The sequence below is a fragment of the Besnoitia besnoiti genome, chromosome VII (genome assembly GCF_002563875.1).
Source record: "Besnoitia besnoiti strain Bb-Ger1 chromosome VII, whole genome shotgun sequence".
NCBI lineage: Eukaryota > Apicomplexa > Conoidasida > Eucoccidiorida > Sarcocystidae > Besnoitia > Besnoitia besnoiti.
The window spans coordinates 1,224,484-1,241,998 of record NC_042362.1 but is presented as its reverse complement, the minus strand read 5'-3'; the positions used below and the strand labels follow the sequence as shown (position 1 = coordinate 1,241,998).

Here is a 17,515-nt window from a genome sequence, read left to right as displayed (position 1 = left end):
TGGCCAGTCTGCGACGTTTTCCCCTGGGAACGCGATCCCCTGCATTGCAACACAGTTGTTGAAACACGCTTCAAGTCGGCAGAAAGTCAAGGCGCGAACAGGAAAAGAAGGCTTTGGGGGGCAGGGGAGGATTTTGCGTAAAACTTGCAGCGCGGATGGATTTTCTGGAGCCGAGCGCGAAGCACCAAATGGCATCGTTGAACTTACGACGATGTTTTGACTGTACCGGGGTGCGAACAGAAATCGCTCCGCTGAACTTACGCAGAGAAAGTGTCTTTTTAGGGGATTCTATTTGGGGGAGAAGATTCGTAAGATTAGGATGTGGATGGCTTCTCGCCTGATCAGTCAGTTTAAAGCGTTCGTCTGTTCTCTTACGCTTGCTGCTAGCCTCGTCATCAGGACTAGCTCTCGTCACGTTGACAGAGAGTCAGCAGCGGATTAGAGTTTGGGGCGAAAACGCGTTTCGAATTTCGTGAGATTGACTTCGTCTGTGTTCTCGGACCTCGTTTTACTCTATTAACTTCGCTTGTCTTTCTCCCAGACACATAGATGCTTGGCTCGAACCGCATGTTACGCCGGCCTCTGTTGGGCAGTCTGACCATACACCAGCAGGGAGGACACCGTTGCCCGCTCCGTGTGGCAGCAGTGTACACCTGCGTTCAGGTCATTTAGACGATCTATTTCAGGCACGGCCCTACCCTGCGGGGCAGAATCTCTAGCGAACAGTCGCGCGACTAGGATAGACGTATGTCAGTTGACTCCCCATCGTGTGTGAAAGGGGGGCAGAGTGCGTCTCAGATAAATTGCAGCGATTGTGGCTCACAGGATGCATTGATATCCCGTCGCTTTTTTCTCCAGTTGGAATGCCTCTTACGCAGCTGAGAATCATAGTCGAAGCTTCCAGTCGCCCTCGTGCCAAAACTAGAACACGGCGCTGTCAAACTGACGGTGCGCTGTGGAGTATCTGTAAGACCGCGAGGTGACCAGTGGCGCACTCCCCCGGTTGCTTCATGTAGGTGGTAGATCTGCTTCGTGCACGACACATCTCTAGTATTTTGGATGGAATGCAAACAGCCGCACTTCAGCAGCTTTCGCGGTGCTGTAGGGCGAACTTACACTGTTGGTCCAGCAATGTAGGGGCGGCCTGGTACAAAGACCTGGCAGTAGACGCATTGCGACATGGATGTTTACACGACAGTCATTAATTAAAGTTTCCGATAACTACGGCGAGAGGTTTATCGTAAACTAGAGTCTTCGCAGAGACAGAGAGGCGCTGCCAGTTCCACACAGCGCCTTGAAATATATATTGGTAGTGGGCACCACATATCGACCTGACGCCAATATACTCACAAGCCAATATCCCTGGCTCACTGTAGGAGGGGTCGCAGCGCAGCAAGGGAAGAAACGACAACAAAAAATGTGATAAACATATTCCTTTGTGAATACGCGGTAGATGTTGACGCGGAACCAGTTCCCTTTAGCGTTATGCTGACGCTGCAACGAGAGTGTTTTGAAGATGCAGGTGATGATTCTGACTCATCTTTGTGCTTGCAACCAACAACAATTTTCTTGTCTTGCTCAGGAAACAGATCTTGCGGAACCTGCAGCATGTACTCGTTCGTTTCACTTGTAGACGACGGGGTCCACCACTCTTTCTTGAAATCAGGCAGTACTTCGGTGTATGCGTTCGTACAATGTTTCATATCATTGTCGGTGCAGAAAGAAGTCAGATAATTTTCTGGTTGGACAGTTCCCTCCTTGCCGCATATGAGGGTCAGGGTGGTCTCCGTCTGTGACAAGGTAACTTGCTGAGGGCCTTCGGAGTTACTCTGCGCGCCATATGCGCATTGCACCACATTCCGAGTGGTGGTCTTCGAACGCTTTGCCGGGAGATTTACAGTAACTTTGCACACTGGTTTTTCTTGTGATATGCACCCCACGGCGAATGCTTTGTCGCTACGTGGCAAGTTTGCGCTGGGCACGGTCAGGGAGTACGACGATGTTGTGTCTCCGCTCATAGACGCACTCAGCTCCGTCCACTGGATTGAATCGACCTTTTCTCCATCGAGGAAATTTGTAGTGCTGATTGGGGCTGCTTTTGGGTCGCCGCCACCTGTTTTACATTTAGAAAGATCTGCCGTCTCTGGGCACACCGCGTTTTCAGACTTCAGGGTGGGTGGTGCCACCGTACTCGATCCCTTGCACACGAGTGTCAGCTTGTTCGTTTCTGCCGAAAACTGGACCACGGTATCTTTGGCGTTGCCAGACTGTGGCGGCGGCCCTTCTCTGTTGGCAACCGGGGTGCATGTGCAGGTAGTTGTGTGTTCGGGTCCGGTTAAACAGATGTCGGTGCTTTCGGTCTGTTGTCTCTCCGCCACACTCAGGATTGCTGCCTGCACCTCGTGTAAGGAGAAGTTCTGTCTGTAGACGCCATGCTCGCCGTACAATGCAACATCAAGCATTAGAGAGCAGATGACAAAAACCACAGCTTTGCGACCCAAACAAGCGCTGCATTCTTTCCTGGGGGGCGAGATTGCCGTGAGCCCCGACGGACGCGGCACCATCATGAAGTCAGCGAGACAAGTGTGGTTCCGTCGCGAGGAAGTTAGCCGGTGGAAAGCCTTGAAGCATCGTACAATTCGTCAAAAAAATCACAGCTGATGCACAACAGATGGGTACCTGCGGCTCTGCTGCGAAATATAAGGGTGTACACAGCCACCGGTCTGCCAACCTGAAGTATCGCAGGGGCAGTCGGGGAGGAGGGGGCGCTCAGCCCGGTGTCTTGTCGGGCGGGCGCCGCCTCCGACTTTGCGCGCGACTGCTGTCGCCTGGTATTTCACTAAGTTTCACGTCGAAGAAAAGGGGTAGCTGTGGAAGCCCCTGATGCAGCCACTGTCAAGTTTTAGGGGGCTTCTTCCCCCGTCCTTCTATCCATTCGATCTTCTTGACGCCGGGGCGCCGACGGGGGTGCTAGACTCTGACCCACACTGCATGGTCTCATTCCGGCTCCGGGAGCTCCGCGAATCAACTGTGGTCTACATTTCACTGCGAAGAGAAAGAATTCCGGGGTAAAAATCCTGTTTGAATGTTGAGTTATGGAAAGGAGGAGGGCGGAAGACAGCCTCTGATGCTGCCACTGCCACACGGGCTTAAAATGAAGGCAAAAACCCTACCCTTTGTCACCCTAGCGAGGTGACCCCGAGCTAACGCTGGCATACCTGTGTTCCGCCACCCCGGTAACAGAGAGCCACTTCAGTTCGGAGACCTTTATGCTCTCCTTCGATAACTGAGATCAAATACCATGGAAGTCCGTTAGCGTACTAGATCTCTGCGGCAGCACGCGGCGTACACAGGCGTATGACTCCAAGAACACACGCGCTGACCGGGACGCTAGCGGTGGTATCTCAGTGGCCGCCTCAACAGTCTACGATTACGTGAAACTGCAGTAAAATGCAGAGTACCCGGCGTTCGCGTCTCCTCGCTTCGAATAAATTTCCTCGCAAAGTGGCCTCATCGAATTCGCTCGATGTAGGCACCAACTGCGCCTTGCTGCTTTCGAACTCGTTTGAGCATCCGTGGCATGCAAGAACTCATTTCACCGGGGGCTCTGTTTGTCTGAACCTCCGCCGATAGCGTTTTTGTGTTTGGCCACCAAACGCCGCGTCATCGACCCAACGGGACTTCCCCGATTACCACTTCGACAGCACACACGCGAGACACCTGGCAGTTCTGCTTTGCTCACTCGGGGTGCCCAGTACAGCAACTTGATGTGTTGTGGTTGGAATACGAGCCGCACCAACCTCTGCAAAAGACGAGCCGTTCCCTTGGAAGGCGCTTTTCGGCCTTGCTAACTAAGTAGCATAGGCTCGGCGGGCCTCTGTTGGAAAGGATATGGCGGAGGACCGCGTAAATCCAGAAGGGCCGCCTTCCACTGGAGAGAGGCAGGAAGAATACGCGTTTGGAAAGTGCGTATTCTGCAACTGCAGAAAAAATCCTTTCCATGATTAACACAGGGCCGGCTCCATCGTAACGGAAAGGAACACATCGCACTCAGAAAAAGAGAGACACTGGCCTAACACGATACACGAGCATGACATGCCGGAAAGGTCCGACAAAATAGAGGTAATTCCCTGTCTAAACCTCTTGAGGAGTCCCTTGACTGCACAAAGCAGAGATGCGCCGGACGAGTGCTTCACTGAAAGGCCATTTATGAAAACAGTTTCAGTGGGCAGGCACTATGTTGTAACACTGCGGAGCGATCGGTGTGCGACAGCGCACTCCCGCGTACGCCAGACGCTCGCTGTGCGCCATCAAACAAGCAGCACATACAATTCCCTTTTGCGTGCACACACACGAGAATGCACTGTTGGGCGTTATGAGTCAGCCTTCATACCCACAGGCATTCAATCTTGACGGTGTGTTTGAATATATATATATATATGCACGCAAACATTCAGAAATGAAGAACTTTATATGCAGCACCACCACAGCAAGATAACCTCGCTGCAGTGTGGAGATTTGCCGGATTTGGCGGGTTGCACTTATGGGGATAAACACGCAATACCACACGCCGCATTCGACATTTCATGCGTGGCAGATGCCGCGGCGACCCTCTTATTCCACTGCACCAGCTTCTCTCGATAATTGGTTCCGGCCGGGGGTGCTTCCTTTCCATCACCAAAACCATTCATCCACTACACCACCATCCCGAACTCCTTCGCGCCGTGTCACCCCCTTGAGCTGCTTGTCTTGGCGTTCTGACATGAAACCACCGCCGCCCTATACACCTCAGTCGACCACAGAGGATGTCTTTGTCCCTACGGCAAGCAGTTAGTGTTTCCGCGGGCCTCTCAGCCGGCTGTGGGTGCACACCGTTGGGACAGAGACAAGCGCCATCTGAGGACCTGAGACAAAGCACGCACAGGGAAAAAAGCCGTCAACGAGTGCATTCGAGCGTAAAACAAGCCCATTCCCCGGCGCATGTGGATTTGTTCCTGTGCGTCCGTTCCACAGCTGAAAGATACATGGATTTCCGCCCGAGCTTTGACGAGTTCTCTTCCTCCAGTGACAATGACGGCAACTTCACAGACACGGGATGCCCACGCTACCAACACTTCTTATTCCATTCTCCTTACATGCGTTAACCACTCCGCCTCTGCGTTTCCGCATCGCCCCGGACAGTCCGATATCCGCAGCAGCTGAAGAACAAAGCACAATTCGCCGCAGAGTTCCCCACAAGGAAATCGTCCACACGCACCCGTCGGAGACAACGAGCGACAACAGAGTTAGCCTACGGGAGCCACTTTCTTGACAGTGAGCCCTCTCGGGAACCCCCGCCAGACACAGCAGCGCACACCACGAGCTGAACAAGCGGCAACAGAGCCACAGACTTTGAATGAAGAGGTTCAGCTTGGGAGCCGAGAGAAAATCCACCCCAAATATTGCCTCGTGTGCGCTATATGAATTATTACATGAAAAGAAAGAATGACCTCGGCGTCCACCATGAGCGGGACAAGCTGGAGCAGCAGAGACGTGTACGTCCCCTCACGCTGCGCCTTTTTCAGCTGCCCGAGAGTCCCTCGTAGCGAAGGCCGTCTCATCGGCCTGAGAAACTGGGACCCTCCCCTGGACTCCTGCACGCAGTCTGCTGCGTCGTGGCACTCGTTTTGCGTTCTCCACTCGCTCCTTCGGTTCCTTGCCCCTTCGGCGGCCCCCGCCTGGCGCGCCGGAGAGGTCTCCTCCGAAGCCTGAACTCCTTGGTTTTCTCCCTCCGCTGGGAGACTTGCAGTTTCGTCGTCACGACCGGGGCTTTCTTCGTCGTCGTCAACAACGACCACTTCCGGCGCGTCGCAACCTAAATGCGTTTGTGAGTCGGACCTTCCCAGCCGGCTGTAAGGGCTCGCGGACGGCGAAAAGACGTCGAATGTCCCCTCGAGCACCTTAGTTCCATCATCTACGGAGAACAGCCCAGCCCTCTCCTCGACGCTGAAGGCATCAAAAGGCACGATAGCCACAATCGCTCGCTTTCACGCAGCTCCTCCCTTACCCCCCTTAGCGGCGACGCAGGTCACGCTCCCGGTGGCACTCTGCAACATCGTCCCCCGGCCTCTGGACGGTTTAGGCCGCGGCCGCTTGTACGCACCCGGATACTTGCAGAGGAGGTGCGGGCTGCGCGTCGTGGGCGAGATGCAAACCCAAGCGAAAAATTAATCCCGAACTAGAGAAGGCTGTTGGTGGCAACCCGCTCTCTGGCTTGAGCTGCGCGAGGCGATCCACAGTTTCCACTCCCTGAGTGCATCCGCGGCGCCCGCGAACCATCCCTGACTTTCAGAGAGACACAGATACGCGTGCGGGATCCTTGTCTTGGAAAGAGTCGGGCGGATGACACGGGTGCCACACTTCTACAGTGGTATTCGCACGATCTAGTGTGGACGTACACCAGACCTCTCCTTGTTCCACGACCAGACAGAACCGATTGTTCCAGATATTAAGGAATACATCCTTCAGATGAATAAACGTTAAGCTAAGGAGGGTACCACATGAGGGCGCCTAAAGGCCGCGACTCCGCTCTGCCTCAGTCGCTTTGTGTTTTGTGTCGGTAGGGCGGATAAGCTGCTTCACTTTCGTACCTGACAATGAAACCTTGTACCCAGACGGCGGAGATGCGACGCCGCCGGTAGAAAAACTCAATGTCGCCTTGCCGCTCCCCGAAGACCAACTCAATGTGCCTGACGTTGCTGCAGAACATGAGAGCCACGCCCTCTGAACGCGAAAGAGACGGACACGAAGCTGCATCAGCAGGGGAAGAGGCCTTTGGCGGAACTGACTCAGCGATTTCCTTCTCCTCGTCGGTCTGTCTGGAAGGTGGTTTCCCGAGAGACTCGTCACGGCACGTATCCATTGGAGCTCGTTCCTTGTGGGGGCTTCCCTCTGGGCTACACCTGCAGCGGACCGGGGAGATCTCCACTATTCCGTGGTTGACAGCTCTAACAAATGTCACTTCGTCATCCTCCGATGCCCCATGTGTCTCCCCTGCGTTCTCTCTCCTATCTGTGCATGCGATGAGTCCGCTGCCAGAGCGAGTCATCCGTCGTTCAAAAGGGGCACGAAGATGCTGCAGCGCGCGCTCTCCTCCCACTGTTCTCATCTGCGCGGCCTCTCTGGCTTGATCCATTCTGGTGCAAGCAGGATTCCGCGAATGCAAAGTTCGTTTCTACATGCGTGCATACGCTGATGCGAGCCCATCCGTTCGGCCTCTGTTGCATGCGAACACATGAGAAAGGGACGATATTGCCTTGCTAGCCAACTCAGAGCGCGGACGTCCATAGAGACTGCAAAGGCACCAGTAAGACAGAACCCCAGCAGGGGTCATGTGGCGGCTAGCTCGGGAAGGCGACTCATTTAACGAATTTCTCAACACAGCTGCCCCGGTGCGTTTCAGTGCTCGTATACTCCTGGCGCCAGCAAACCCGCTTGAGCCAAAAATGCCGCTGAACGTGAAGACTCTGGAGACAGTAGAGGAATTACTCATAGCTTTGTGTTCGAGAGCGGACGAAAGACGTGTCGGGGTGATCACGCGAAGGGCAGACTCTTGAAGACAAAAGAAAAGCAGATAATATCCAAGATCTAGCAACGAAAGGTGTAAAAGCAGAAGTGGAACATATGTGTTCATGATACTTGGCCCCTGAGCATCCGCCTGTAACAAGTTACCCTGTACAAGCGCTCCACCAGGGCACAACAGCAGATGAGTGTGGCAGCTCTCGTCTGACGACGAGGGGCCTGCTGAGTCGATGTAGACGTATACAAGAGTCTGAGACCTCAGTAGACCAGGAAACAGTGAATTAGCCAATACCAGATAGGCGAAGAGACGCGGACAATCGCCTACGGTACCGCTTTCGGTCCACGACGCGTCTGGGCATGCTGGTGGCACCCAGCGGCGTCGCCGCAAAAAGCCGAACGCGCCTGTAGTCTAAGAATAAAGGCCACGCAAAGGCCACGGAATGGAATGGACGACATGAGTCAAAACACTGAGCCAGAGCCGCAATAAGCTTTAAGGTCTCCGTTTGCTACAGTGTGCGAGAGTTACACGAGGGCTAAACGCGTAAAACCTGGGTGAGGAGCCTGCTGCTCGCCAAGGGGTTTCTTCCAAAGAACCTTAGAAACCCTCAGAGAGGCCCCGATGAAGCATATCCCGCGGGACGGGGTTCTTTCGTTTACGTCGTTAGAGCTAGATGACGTAATCCGACGGTCTTTAGTTGATTTCATTCAAGTTCTCGAGCGCGTCCGCCGCGTGCATGCTCAAAGGCATGCACGGAGCAAGCGCAATATGCGTGCATGCAACTTCAGCATATGGTCCATAGATGCTTTGAGTGCTTTATCTTCGTGTGTGTAGAGAGTCGCCAGGGAAGATCTCGTAAGTACGTTTTGGTCTGCCTCCCTGTGTATGCCAACTCGGGATCCAGCCTGGGCTCCGAATGTAACTTCTCCTGCGCGCGGGCATCCGCCCGCAAGCATGCTCATGGACGCCCGTTAACGAAAGCTACTTATTTTTTCGCCTGACACGAGTTATGCATACCGTATAGGCTGTGTACCAAATTTAGAAGCGCCATAGAACGCGGATTTGCGTATCAAGCGCAAGGTGGTAACGCGCACGAACGCTGGCCGTGCATGCGCATTGTTCTCCAGTAGGTAGTTGCATGCTACGCTTTTGCTAGGGGCCTGCTAGAGCTGGCGAGAATCAAAGAGCGACTAATTTAAAATGACGCCGGAACAGCGATGAACTTTTCCAGTAAGCGCTTCTGTTTTATCTCATAGGAGGGTAAGAAGTGGCGCGGTATGGGGCCGCCGGAATAACAGAACGACGGGTCAGCGAGCAAGGAAGCGAACCGTCGGCAAGTCTCAAAGGGTAGAAGCAACAGGGCACAGCGTGGATAAACAGGGAAGAGTACCAAAGACCGAGCGATCAGCCGCCCTAAGTGAAAAGTTTGGAGCCATTTTATCTTTCTCTGTCAACAGCTCCAGTTATAGTATGTGTGTGAACTGCACTGAGCGAACCAATTTTTACAGCTCGTGGGCCATTTATACGGCAGGGCTGCATCAGGCTGACACATTGGCTTCCTAAGTTTCAGTATCTTCTGGCTTTGGTGTGAATAGAACTTCATAGATCAACGAACATATGCTGTCAGGCGACCGTTCCCTCCTTTTTCGAGAGGGTCTGTCACCGTTTGTATGGGCTTGCGCTTCGTCTCGTGCTGAATGGCAAGTATCTGGTGTCACAAGTACACAAACGGAGGAGAACACGGGTGCGCGCAATTCATTGTGGGATGGGAGACTGCTCTTTCCGCAAAAGGGCGGCAGCTTCACCACGAGTCCTGCAATAATATCTTACTATCGTAGGATCCTCACTGTCACTTACATTTTCCATCGCGGCGTAGTGTACAATGGGAATTCAACGTGGGAAAGGATGCCGTACAAGCAACTGACCATGCGCGATCGTGAACATGATCCGCTCGAAGGATAGGCAGCATACGAGACGAGTTTTTGTTCGCACATTTTTTCGAACGCAGCCGATGTACCGCGCGGTGTCAGGGCAAAGCATCCCGTGCCGAATGGGAAGTATCTGGTGTCGCAAGCACACAAACTAAGGAGAATACTGGTGCGTGCAATTTATTGCGGGATGGAGGATTGCTCTTTCTGTGTAGTGGCATAAGCGTGCGCTGTGGATCCCCCTTTCTGCTGCAATTCATCAGGGTTGCTGAAAAGGTTCCGACCAACGGGATCAAACCGAAATCATACATTGGCGATGCTGAAGAGTGACTGTCGCGTGTCGGCGGCAGGGCCAGGCCGCGTCCTCGGAACGACTCTTTGTGAGAGCCGGGATTGAAGCACTGGGTGGTAGCTTTTTCAAGAGGTGGAGGGGACAGAGAGGGATAAACATTTTTCCATTTTTCCCTTGTTCAGCATGTGTGTGGAAAAGTATATTCATGTAATGTAGGTTAGTGTTGCTAAAGAGATGGTAGAAAAGCTTACCGTACGGGGGGCGATGGAGGTATATTGGATTGGCGGGCAGCCTCTATACAACAGAGACCGAACCAGAGCCAAAACAGGTCCTCTCTTCCTCCTGCATGTCTAGGTGCTGACCGTCGATACTGTCAGCTTGGCTAAACCCCCTATTGAATTCGTATCTATCATGATCCATGATCTGCCTCTGCTCTCCTGTCATTCCTCTATCTGTATTGCCTCGTTAGTATTCTTCTCGTTAGCGCTAATATCACCCTGCTAATAGAACGCTCCACATGATCCGTGGAGTCAATTTGCACTGCAGCGTCGTGAGTATCTTGAGAAGCAGATGCGATCCCAGCGCCCTTCGGCTCCCGCACAAGCCACGCGGTTCCCCGCCGCCTCCGTCCCTCCATGACGCATATCGCCTCATCGTTATCTTTCGCGGCATTCCATTGCCGGTCGTCTCGCAATCGCCACCAGGGAATTTTGCCACACCTCGCTCTTTCGCCATCAACAAGTCAACCATCGGCTAGTATATCTCCTTGTCGCAACTGGCCCTTCCTGTTGAGCGACTTAAACTGCTGGGGGGGCAAGCGACCCTCCACGCGCCGTGTGATGGCGCGCTGCGAGGTGCTTGCTGCGCCCACGAGTGACAATGGTGTATAGCCGTATGGGCAGGTACACTTTTACACTGCAGGGGGCTACCATTAGGATGAATAGAAGCTGATGTAAATCATGCCTGAACTGTACGCGCGTTGTGCCTCGCCCATGCCTCTCTTTTTGCATTATTCGGAAACCCGCCTCTCCATCCACGCCAAACAAGGGAATACAGTCGTTTCGACACGTTCTCACCGCCAGCAGACCCCCACATTTGCTGACTAGCCCTCTACCGTGAAAACAGTCGTCCAAAATATCTCTCTCTCAGCCTGCATAAGAACCTGAGTGTGTTCGAAGCCTGCATCATCTGCTCAATTTGACAGAAAGACGAGATAGCTTTTGGAAATCTCTGTCCCACACATTCCTGCCTGTCAGCCAGCTGTCCCCCTCCCGGCGACCAGAGTGCCCACTTCGATAGTGGCGACGTATACTCACCCAAAAAAGGGGACGTAAAAGTAGCCGCAATTCAAGTACCTTTCACAGGCGAACCGTGAACTCTGATGGCATGTTTCTCGTGATGTCTTGTTCATCTAGTCGTACAAGCAGTGTCTGAGGATCACTTATCAATAAAACGTAGTCGACACTCCTTCCGCCTCCTTACCTCCTCCGCGCTTGAAGGCGAACTATACACATCCACGGTAACGGACGGTCGACCATATTTTGACGAAGGCCCGACACGGGCTCATCATTATTCACATATCTTAAAACATATTTGCCAATCTTCTAGTCACGAAGGAAACCTTTCGCCCACGAATTTGTTTCATTGTTCACTATATCTCGTCGATTGCCTCTACGCGGGTAGGCGAATCTGGTCGACAATGCTCCCGGTCGTGCGGGTTTGATCGTTAGTCCATCACGTACGCTTACCCACAGGCTGGGGCCACGCGCATCGGTGAGTGACATAATGTTTGCGTGATTGACTGCATACCACAGTTGTCTGGTAGCTCCCATACTCCATTTTTCTTCCGTCCGTCTGATATATCTCAGTCAGGACGTATGTCTACGTCATCCTTGGCTGCTGCCGAAAGGTCAAACGAAAGCATACTAAACAGGAGCAAGCATCACCCAAGTACAAAAATTCAGGCGAGCCACGCATGGATGCCACCCACCGGGAACAAACGACTACACAACTCAGTGGCCTCGTGCGTATTCCCTAAGTTCCCCGCATATGCAAACTGCTCACCAGGATGCCGTGGCATAAAACAGACATATGCCCACTGTTCCTTTGTTGCCTTCTAAAAACATGCATTCCCCTGGAGAAAACCCCGGGCCTGGCAAGCGGATATCGCTCTCGCGCTGAAAGCTTGACCAACCTCACGTTTACTGAAATTGGAGGTGCTTGTTTGTTGACAGCAGACAGCTCTGCAGACCCGTGCCTCGTATGTGCAATACAGGACAACACAGCGACGCCCGTCACACAGAAACACGAAGCCGCATCGAGAGGACTGAGTAATACAACTACAGAGGAAGTGACGAATGAACAGCGCACAGAGACCTAGCGCCGCGGAAAGGGTGTGTGTGAGCGAGGCACGCACAAGCCGACAGGACCGAAGACGCGACGTATCAGACAGAGAGGCGAGACACTCCTCAGAGCACGACACACCTCAGCAGCAAGAACCACTCTGCAAGTCGATCCGGGGGCACATCTTTCAGTCCGTTCAACCCACAGTTGTTGAATCCAAAAAACTCAGCGTCAGAGCCAAGCGCACGGGGGTTACTTGGGGACGCGTATTGCGCTCCTGCAGTGAAGGCGTTTCTCTATGTCGCCGACCAGGTGACGTGCTCTTTGGCAGACGAAGTTCTGCTACAGCCTTTTTCCTTGGCCCAAAAGACAGTGCATGTCCATCTTCTACAGTGCGACGGAGCTCACGAAAGCGCGCCCACGATGCATGCCGAATGCATGGGATGCAGGAAGTTCCACAGATTCAAACTCTCATGCGCACAGGCACTATCTACATGCTTTACACCGCCAGGAGCAATGCAAGGCTACACTGTCTCAAACAGATACACAAATCACGTTCGTTCCGTGGACACACGCGCTTAACGCACCGCTCTTGCGTTTTGTGTGAATCCTTCGCGCGGTTTTATCAAAGTCAGGGACAGAATATCGGCGCGCGGATTTCGTCTGCATAAGATTCTGTACCGATTGAAAAGAACCTGTAAGTATGGCGCCGGTGAAGACAGCAGCTACGTCTCGAGCGCTCTCATGCACAGCGACCCAATATCAAACGCTGCGGCTGAGTGAAAGGGAAACCCTCCAACAATACTCGGACAACGGTCACGGTCCTTCCTCATGTAAATTAGATGGCTTCGTTGAGGCACACCCCCCTGTGCTTCACCGCCTTTCCCTTTCCCGCTTGTGTAGTGAACAGTCCGACAACAATACCTATCACTTGGTGTCGCCTCCGTCACGGTTTCGGATGAGCGTCACGTTTCTCCTCCCCTCTTGATCCTTCTTCGCGTCTCACAACTGCTTTTAACTGGCCTCTCGAGGGGGCGGCGGGGCGACCTACTGCGGCTTGGAGGCGCCAGGGCGGCCGGCTGGTGGACCAGCCGTACGTCGCGTTGAGTGCCCCTGTCTATCGGTCTCTCAGCACTTGCTATACTGGTACGTGAAGTTGATCGGCTGAGACACAGTCCAGCAATATCAAACGTGTAACCCGAGGACGTAGGTGGCGTGGAAGGAAAGGACGATGGCGACAGCCTCCCATATCCGGCATGTGCGCTGGTCGGAGGCCTCAAGTCAGTAGTGCTTCGGGTCCACCCTGACGTTGTATGTGCTCTGGCCTTGCACCGGTGTGGCACCTGGCTTCGCCTGCGTCGTCTGCCCACGGCGTACCTCCCGGCCTGATTGCCATGTTTCCCACCTCGCTCGCCCACGCACTGCATGCTGGGTAGGTTCTTCTCCTGTGCGTATCATGGGAATTCCCGTAGGCGTCTGCGAGACTGTCTCCGCTGCGGCACCCACCCTGTGGCTTACAGGGGACAAATTCTGAGTGCAGGGCGAAGGAGAACCTTTGTCGTCAGGCGGCACATGGACGCCCTGTGTACAAGGGCCCGATACAGATACCGTAGCAGCGCTCGCACCTTCACTGCCCTCGGGCACTTGCCCAACGCGTGCAGCGGGTCTAGCGGCTGACGAAGCGGCCGACCCAGAGTAGAGTGTGCCCTCTCCACATCCGAAGTGCGATCCCAGTTCCACGGGCCACCAATGAGCTTCCTCACCCATAGGGGTGAACCTCCCGTCGTCCGCCAAGTCGCCGAGCAGCTGCTTTAGCAGCCCAGGATCGGGTACTTTTTCTCCTCCCGGCGGGTTTTTGGGCTCTTCTTTTTGTGATACCCGGCTGCGACCTTGGCAGTCATGCGCATCACTCTCAGGCCAGAACACTGCTGCTCCAGTCTCATGCATCAAGTGAAGACCGGTCTCAGTCTGCGGCAGTAAGGCAGAACAGCACAGTCCACGAGCAAGTTCTGGGGCTCCATCTGACGCTTCAACATCCATAACTCCCGCATCGGCCACGGGGGCCTCTGCAGGGGTCAGCCTCTCCACCGTGACATCCTCTGCAAGCGTCTCTGGCCAGACCTGTGGCGCAAGCGGAAGAGGAGGCGTGGACGGGCCCGGCTGCAACGCCATTTCCTCGAGGAACGCTCCAGAGAAGGACGCTTCCTGTGCGTCGCCTGCCCCTCCCGATGACACCGCATCCTCTGTTTCTCCCACTCCTACAGAGGGCGCCACTCCAAGAGTCTGAGCACGTGCCAGTAGTGCTCTCTCTGTGTGAATGCGCGACTCTAGTATGCGTTCCCAGACGTGAGAGAGGGGTGGGGCCACAACTTCTTGGGCGCCACCCTCATCAGCGAGTTGCGCCGGCGACCCAGTCGCCTCATGGTACCCTGCGGGACTATAGCTGGCTGCTTCCGTCAGGCTTCCAACCCGAGCTTGTAGGGCTGCTGCGTTTGGTTCGTCGCTCACCCGTCCCCGCACGCCTTCAGGCTGCGACACCACTTTGTAGTCGCCTGACATATCTGGGTCAAGATCACGTGAAGGAAGCAGAGGGGTGGCGCCGCCATTGGTAATCGGTAGCGGATGACAGCACGCGCTCGGCATTTCCACCTCACCTGTGGAAGAAGACCAGGCACGGCGCCAGTTTCAGGCTGGCGATCACTTATTAGTCAACCTCCCTCTGAAGCGCAAATCACAGCTGTAACGCGACTCTTTTGCGTAGCCACATACAAGACCACGTCTAAGTACGGCCTGCTACGGCCGTGTGTAGCTGGCGCCCACGTCGCCTACTACGTCACCAGTAACGACTGCAAATATGTGATGAGGTCAGAGTCGCTACGTGAGCCTCTGAGGCGTGCATCAGGTTGCGCCCATGCAAAAAGGACCTGCCGGTGGTGCAGTAGCGACGCGTCCACCTATTCCTGTTGCTCCGTTTGACAGTTTGAGCCGCGCGCTTAGTATTGCGAGGGATCAAGGCCGAAACCATCGCGGGACGCGACTGTGCGGCGATGCACCGCACGGTGCTGTTTTTTCCACTGGCATTTATCTCTCATGCAATGATGGTAACTTCCTCACTACTACACTATTCGGCTTCTCATCGTCGGCCGCTGACAGTACTACTTTAACGAGATGTCATCTTGCACAAAGCAGGCGGTGTGCCTTCAGTTACCACTGAAGACTCGTCGCCCTACGTTCACGCCCCATATCATAAAACAGCCTAGACATATTAGCGTAGCATGCGACAGGGTAAGAGCGGAAACATCTACCAAGCCGACCAAGGCATCTTAGTTGAGGGAAGGAAATTTGAGAATGCATCATCTGCATCCGCCTTCGTCCCCTGTGAGATCTGGGGCGATGGCCTGGTCTAACCTGCCCGGCAACACATACCACTCTTACCCTCCCCTGCTAACTCCCCATTTTGCCCCAGAACCGGTAGCCTTGGTGAGCTGTCTTTCCTACCTGCAGAGCCCGTCGGGGGTTCGGTGGCTGCCGACGTTGATTCGCGTGGCGACAGAAGCGACGACGGAAGCGAAGGTTCACTGCAAGAGGGCTCGGGGCTCCTCAGGCGTCTTCACATGGCCATGCCGGTTCGCTGCTGCGCCTGCCGTGCTCACACCTGCCTCCCGCTGAACTCGTTCACCGGCTCCTTCACTCTCGGCCTGTGGGCGAGCATGCAGTGAGTCAAGCAGTTCCTGCCTCCTCCGCCGCAGGAGCATCACACGCTCACGAGCAATGCTGCGCCGCCCCTCCACCTGTTTCAGTCCCGCTTTGGTTCGTCCGCGGCGGGCAACGATGAAGCGACCTGCTCGCTCCGCGGCAGAGACTACCTGACTCGTTGCTGGTGTTCCCTTGTTGTCGCAATTTCTTTTCCTTTTCTCATTGAGACGCCAGTGTCTTCCGCATTTGCGATACCAGCGTTGTCACATTCCTCCATTTGCGGACCCAAATGTTCAGGCGTTTGCCTACCTCTTCGAGGGTGTCAAACGTGCTTTCCAAGTCCGACTCCACGCCCGCCGCGCTGCTCGTTGATGCCTTCCCAAGCTTCTCACTCACCCTTCGCGTCCAGTCGCACAACGAGAGCAGCAACTTCTGGAAAGCGTCCCCCAAGATTTTTCATGCAGTTCCGCAAGCGAGTTGCCATATCGCTCACTTGTTTTTTCTCAGCATCCAAGCGTCGACCCGGCTCGCTCTCGCCTGCATCGCTCTTTCGAACTGTTGCACAGTCCGGGATAGCTGCAAGTTCTCCAGCCACATCCGCGACCGAAATACAGGAAAAGAAGCTACGCCTCTGCCGCGGAAAAACACCCAGATGCGGCGGTATCGAAGGCTACTTCCACAGACGCTGATGGATGAACGCTCAGAATTCCCTGTCCCACCATCGGCACGCTTGGGTGGACACCGGCTCCGACCATCACAGAATCACTTAGCCGTGACAACTCGGCGCGCTGTTGTTGCTCTTTAACCAAGGCTGAGAACGCTTTCAGTTCTTTATGATTGCAGTACACCACCACCCCACTGGACTGCTTAAGACAGCAACTTGTTTTGTCTCAAATTCCTCTGCGTTGCGAGGAATGTCCTCAGATATCAGTTCGTTCTGTGGCCGGATAAGCTTTCCCATCAACTGCAGTGCCTCTTTGTAAGCCTGAACTTCAAGGTCGCGCGGGGCGGAGCGACTCGCGTGTTCTTCCGCGGTAGAAGGAGAGGTGCTTGTGGCTGCTGGCACGCCGGAAGCGCCGGCCCAAGCACTAGACGGTCCTGGTACCTCATGGTATGTAGATGTGCTGGAGCTGTCCGTCTCGGACAAGCTCGCCGCCTCCGCGAAGGTGATAAGCACGTGTGAAAACCGCACAGCACTCTTGACGGTACGAAATGCTTTGTTACGCCCTGAGTGCACCCCGTGTGTCACGGTGCCTTCCAGCTCGAGTTGCAGCAGGGGCTACGCCAGAAACATCAGAACAAGAGCCAGAGCCCTCCATACTATCCTTAGTCTCAGCATCAGATACGATCTGCGCCGGTGCTAGTGAATAACGCACCCCAGTCGCACCATCCCGGGTGAAGACCTCTGTCTGAGGCGTGCTGACTTGTGATGGCCTCCGCCGAAGGCTTTCGCTTAGGTACACGATAGTTCTTTGTCCTCTGGGGAACCAAGACGGTCCCAGCCCCTCGGGCGGTCCCTGGACTGGGTCGAGTAGTTGTATCGCCTACAGTATATTGTATACACAGGAACATGCCCGGTGGTCGACGTACTCTTCATTGGCTCAGCTACAGTGGCAACGGCCCGTTCCAATGATGGCTCAGTAACCGGCGTCAGCCCACGCGCCGAAGCTCGTGCCAGCTGCTCATAGTGAGGGAACA

General features: G+C 54.5%; 3 protein-coding genes across 3 annotated transcripts; all 3 read right to left on the bottom strand.

The window, feature by feature from the left end:
- Window positions 1–1,367: 1,367 nt before the first annotated feature.
- BESB_077710 (SAG-related sequence) lies at window positions 1,368–2,462 on the bottom strand (the record flags this gene model as incomplete). Its single annotated transcript, XM_029366132.1, has 1 exon — window positions 1,368–2,462. The coding sequence occupies one exon, from the start codon at window positions 2,460–2,462 to the stop codon at window positions 1,368–1,370; it is 1,095 nt and encodes a 364-aa protein (XP_029217563.1).
- Window positions 2,463–4,850: 2,388 nt separating this feature from the next.
- Window positions 4,851–7,174, bottom strand: BESB_077700 (uncharacterized protein; the record flags this gene model as incomplete). The annotated part of the gene is made up of 4 exons (XM_029366131.1): window positions 4,851–4,904; window positions 5,136–5,198; window positions 5,472–5,985; window positions 6,630–7,174. 4 exons carry the CDS (start codon window positions 7,172–7,174, stop codon window positions 4,851–4,853), a joined length of 1,176 nt encoding a protein of 391 aa, XP_029217562.1.
- Window positions 7,175–13,402: 6,228 nt separating this feature from the next.
- Window positions 13,403–14,764, bottom strand: BESB_077690 (uncharacterized protein; the record flags this gene model as incomplete). The annotated part of the gene is made up of 1 exon (XM_029366130.1): window positions 13,403–14,764. The coding sequence occupies one exon, from the start codon at window positions 14,762–14,764 to the stop codon at window positions 13,403–13,405; it is 1,362 nt and encodes a 453-aa protein (XP_029217561.1).
- Window positions 14,765–17,515: the final 2,751 nt, after the last annotated feature.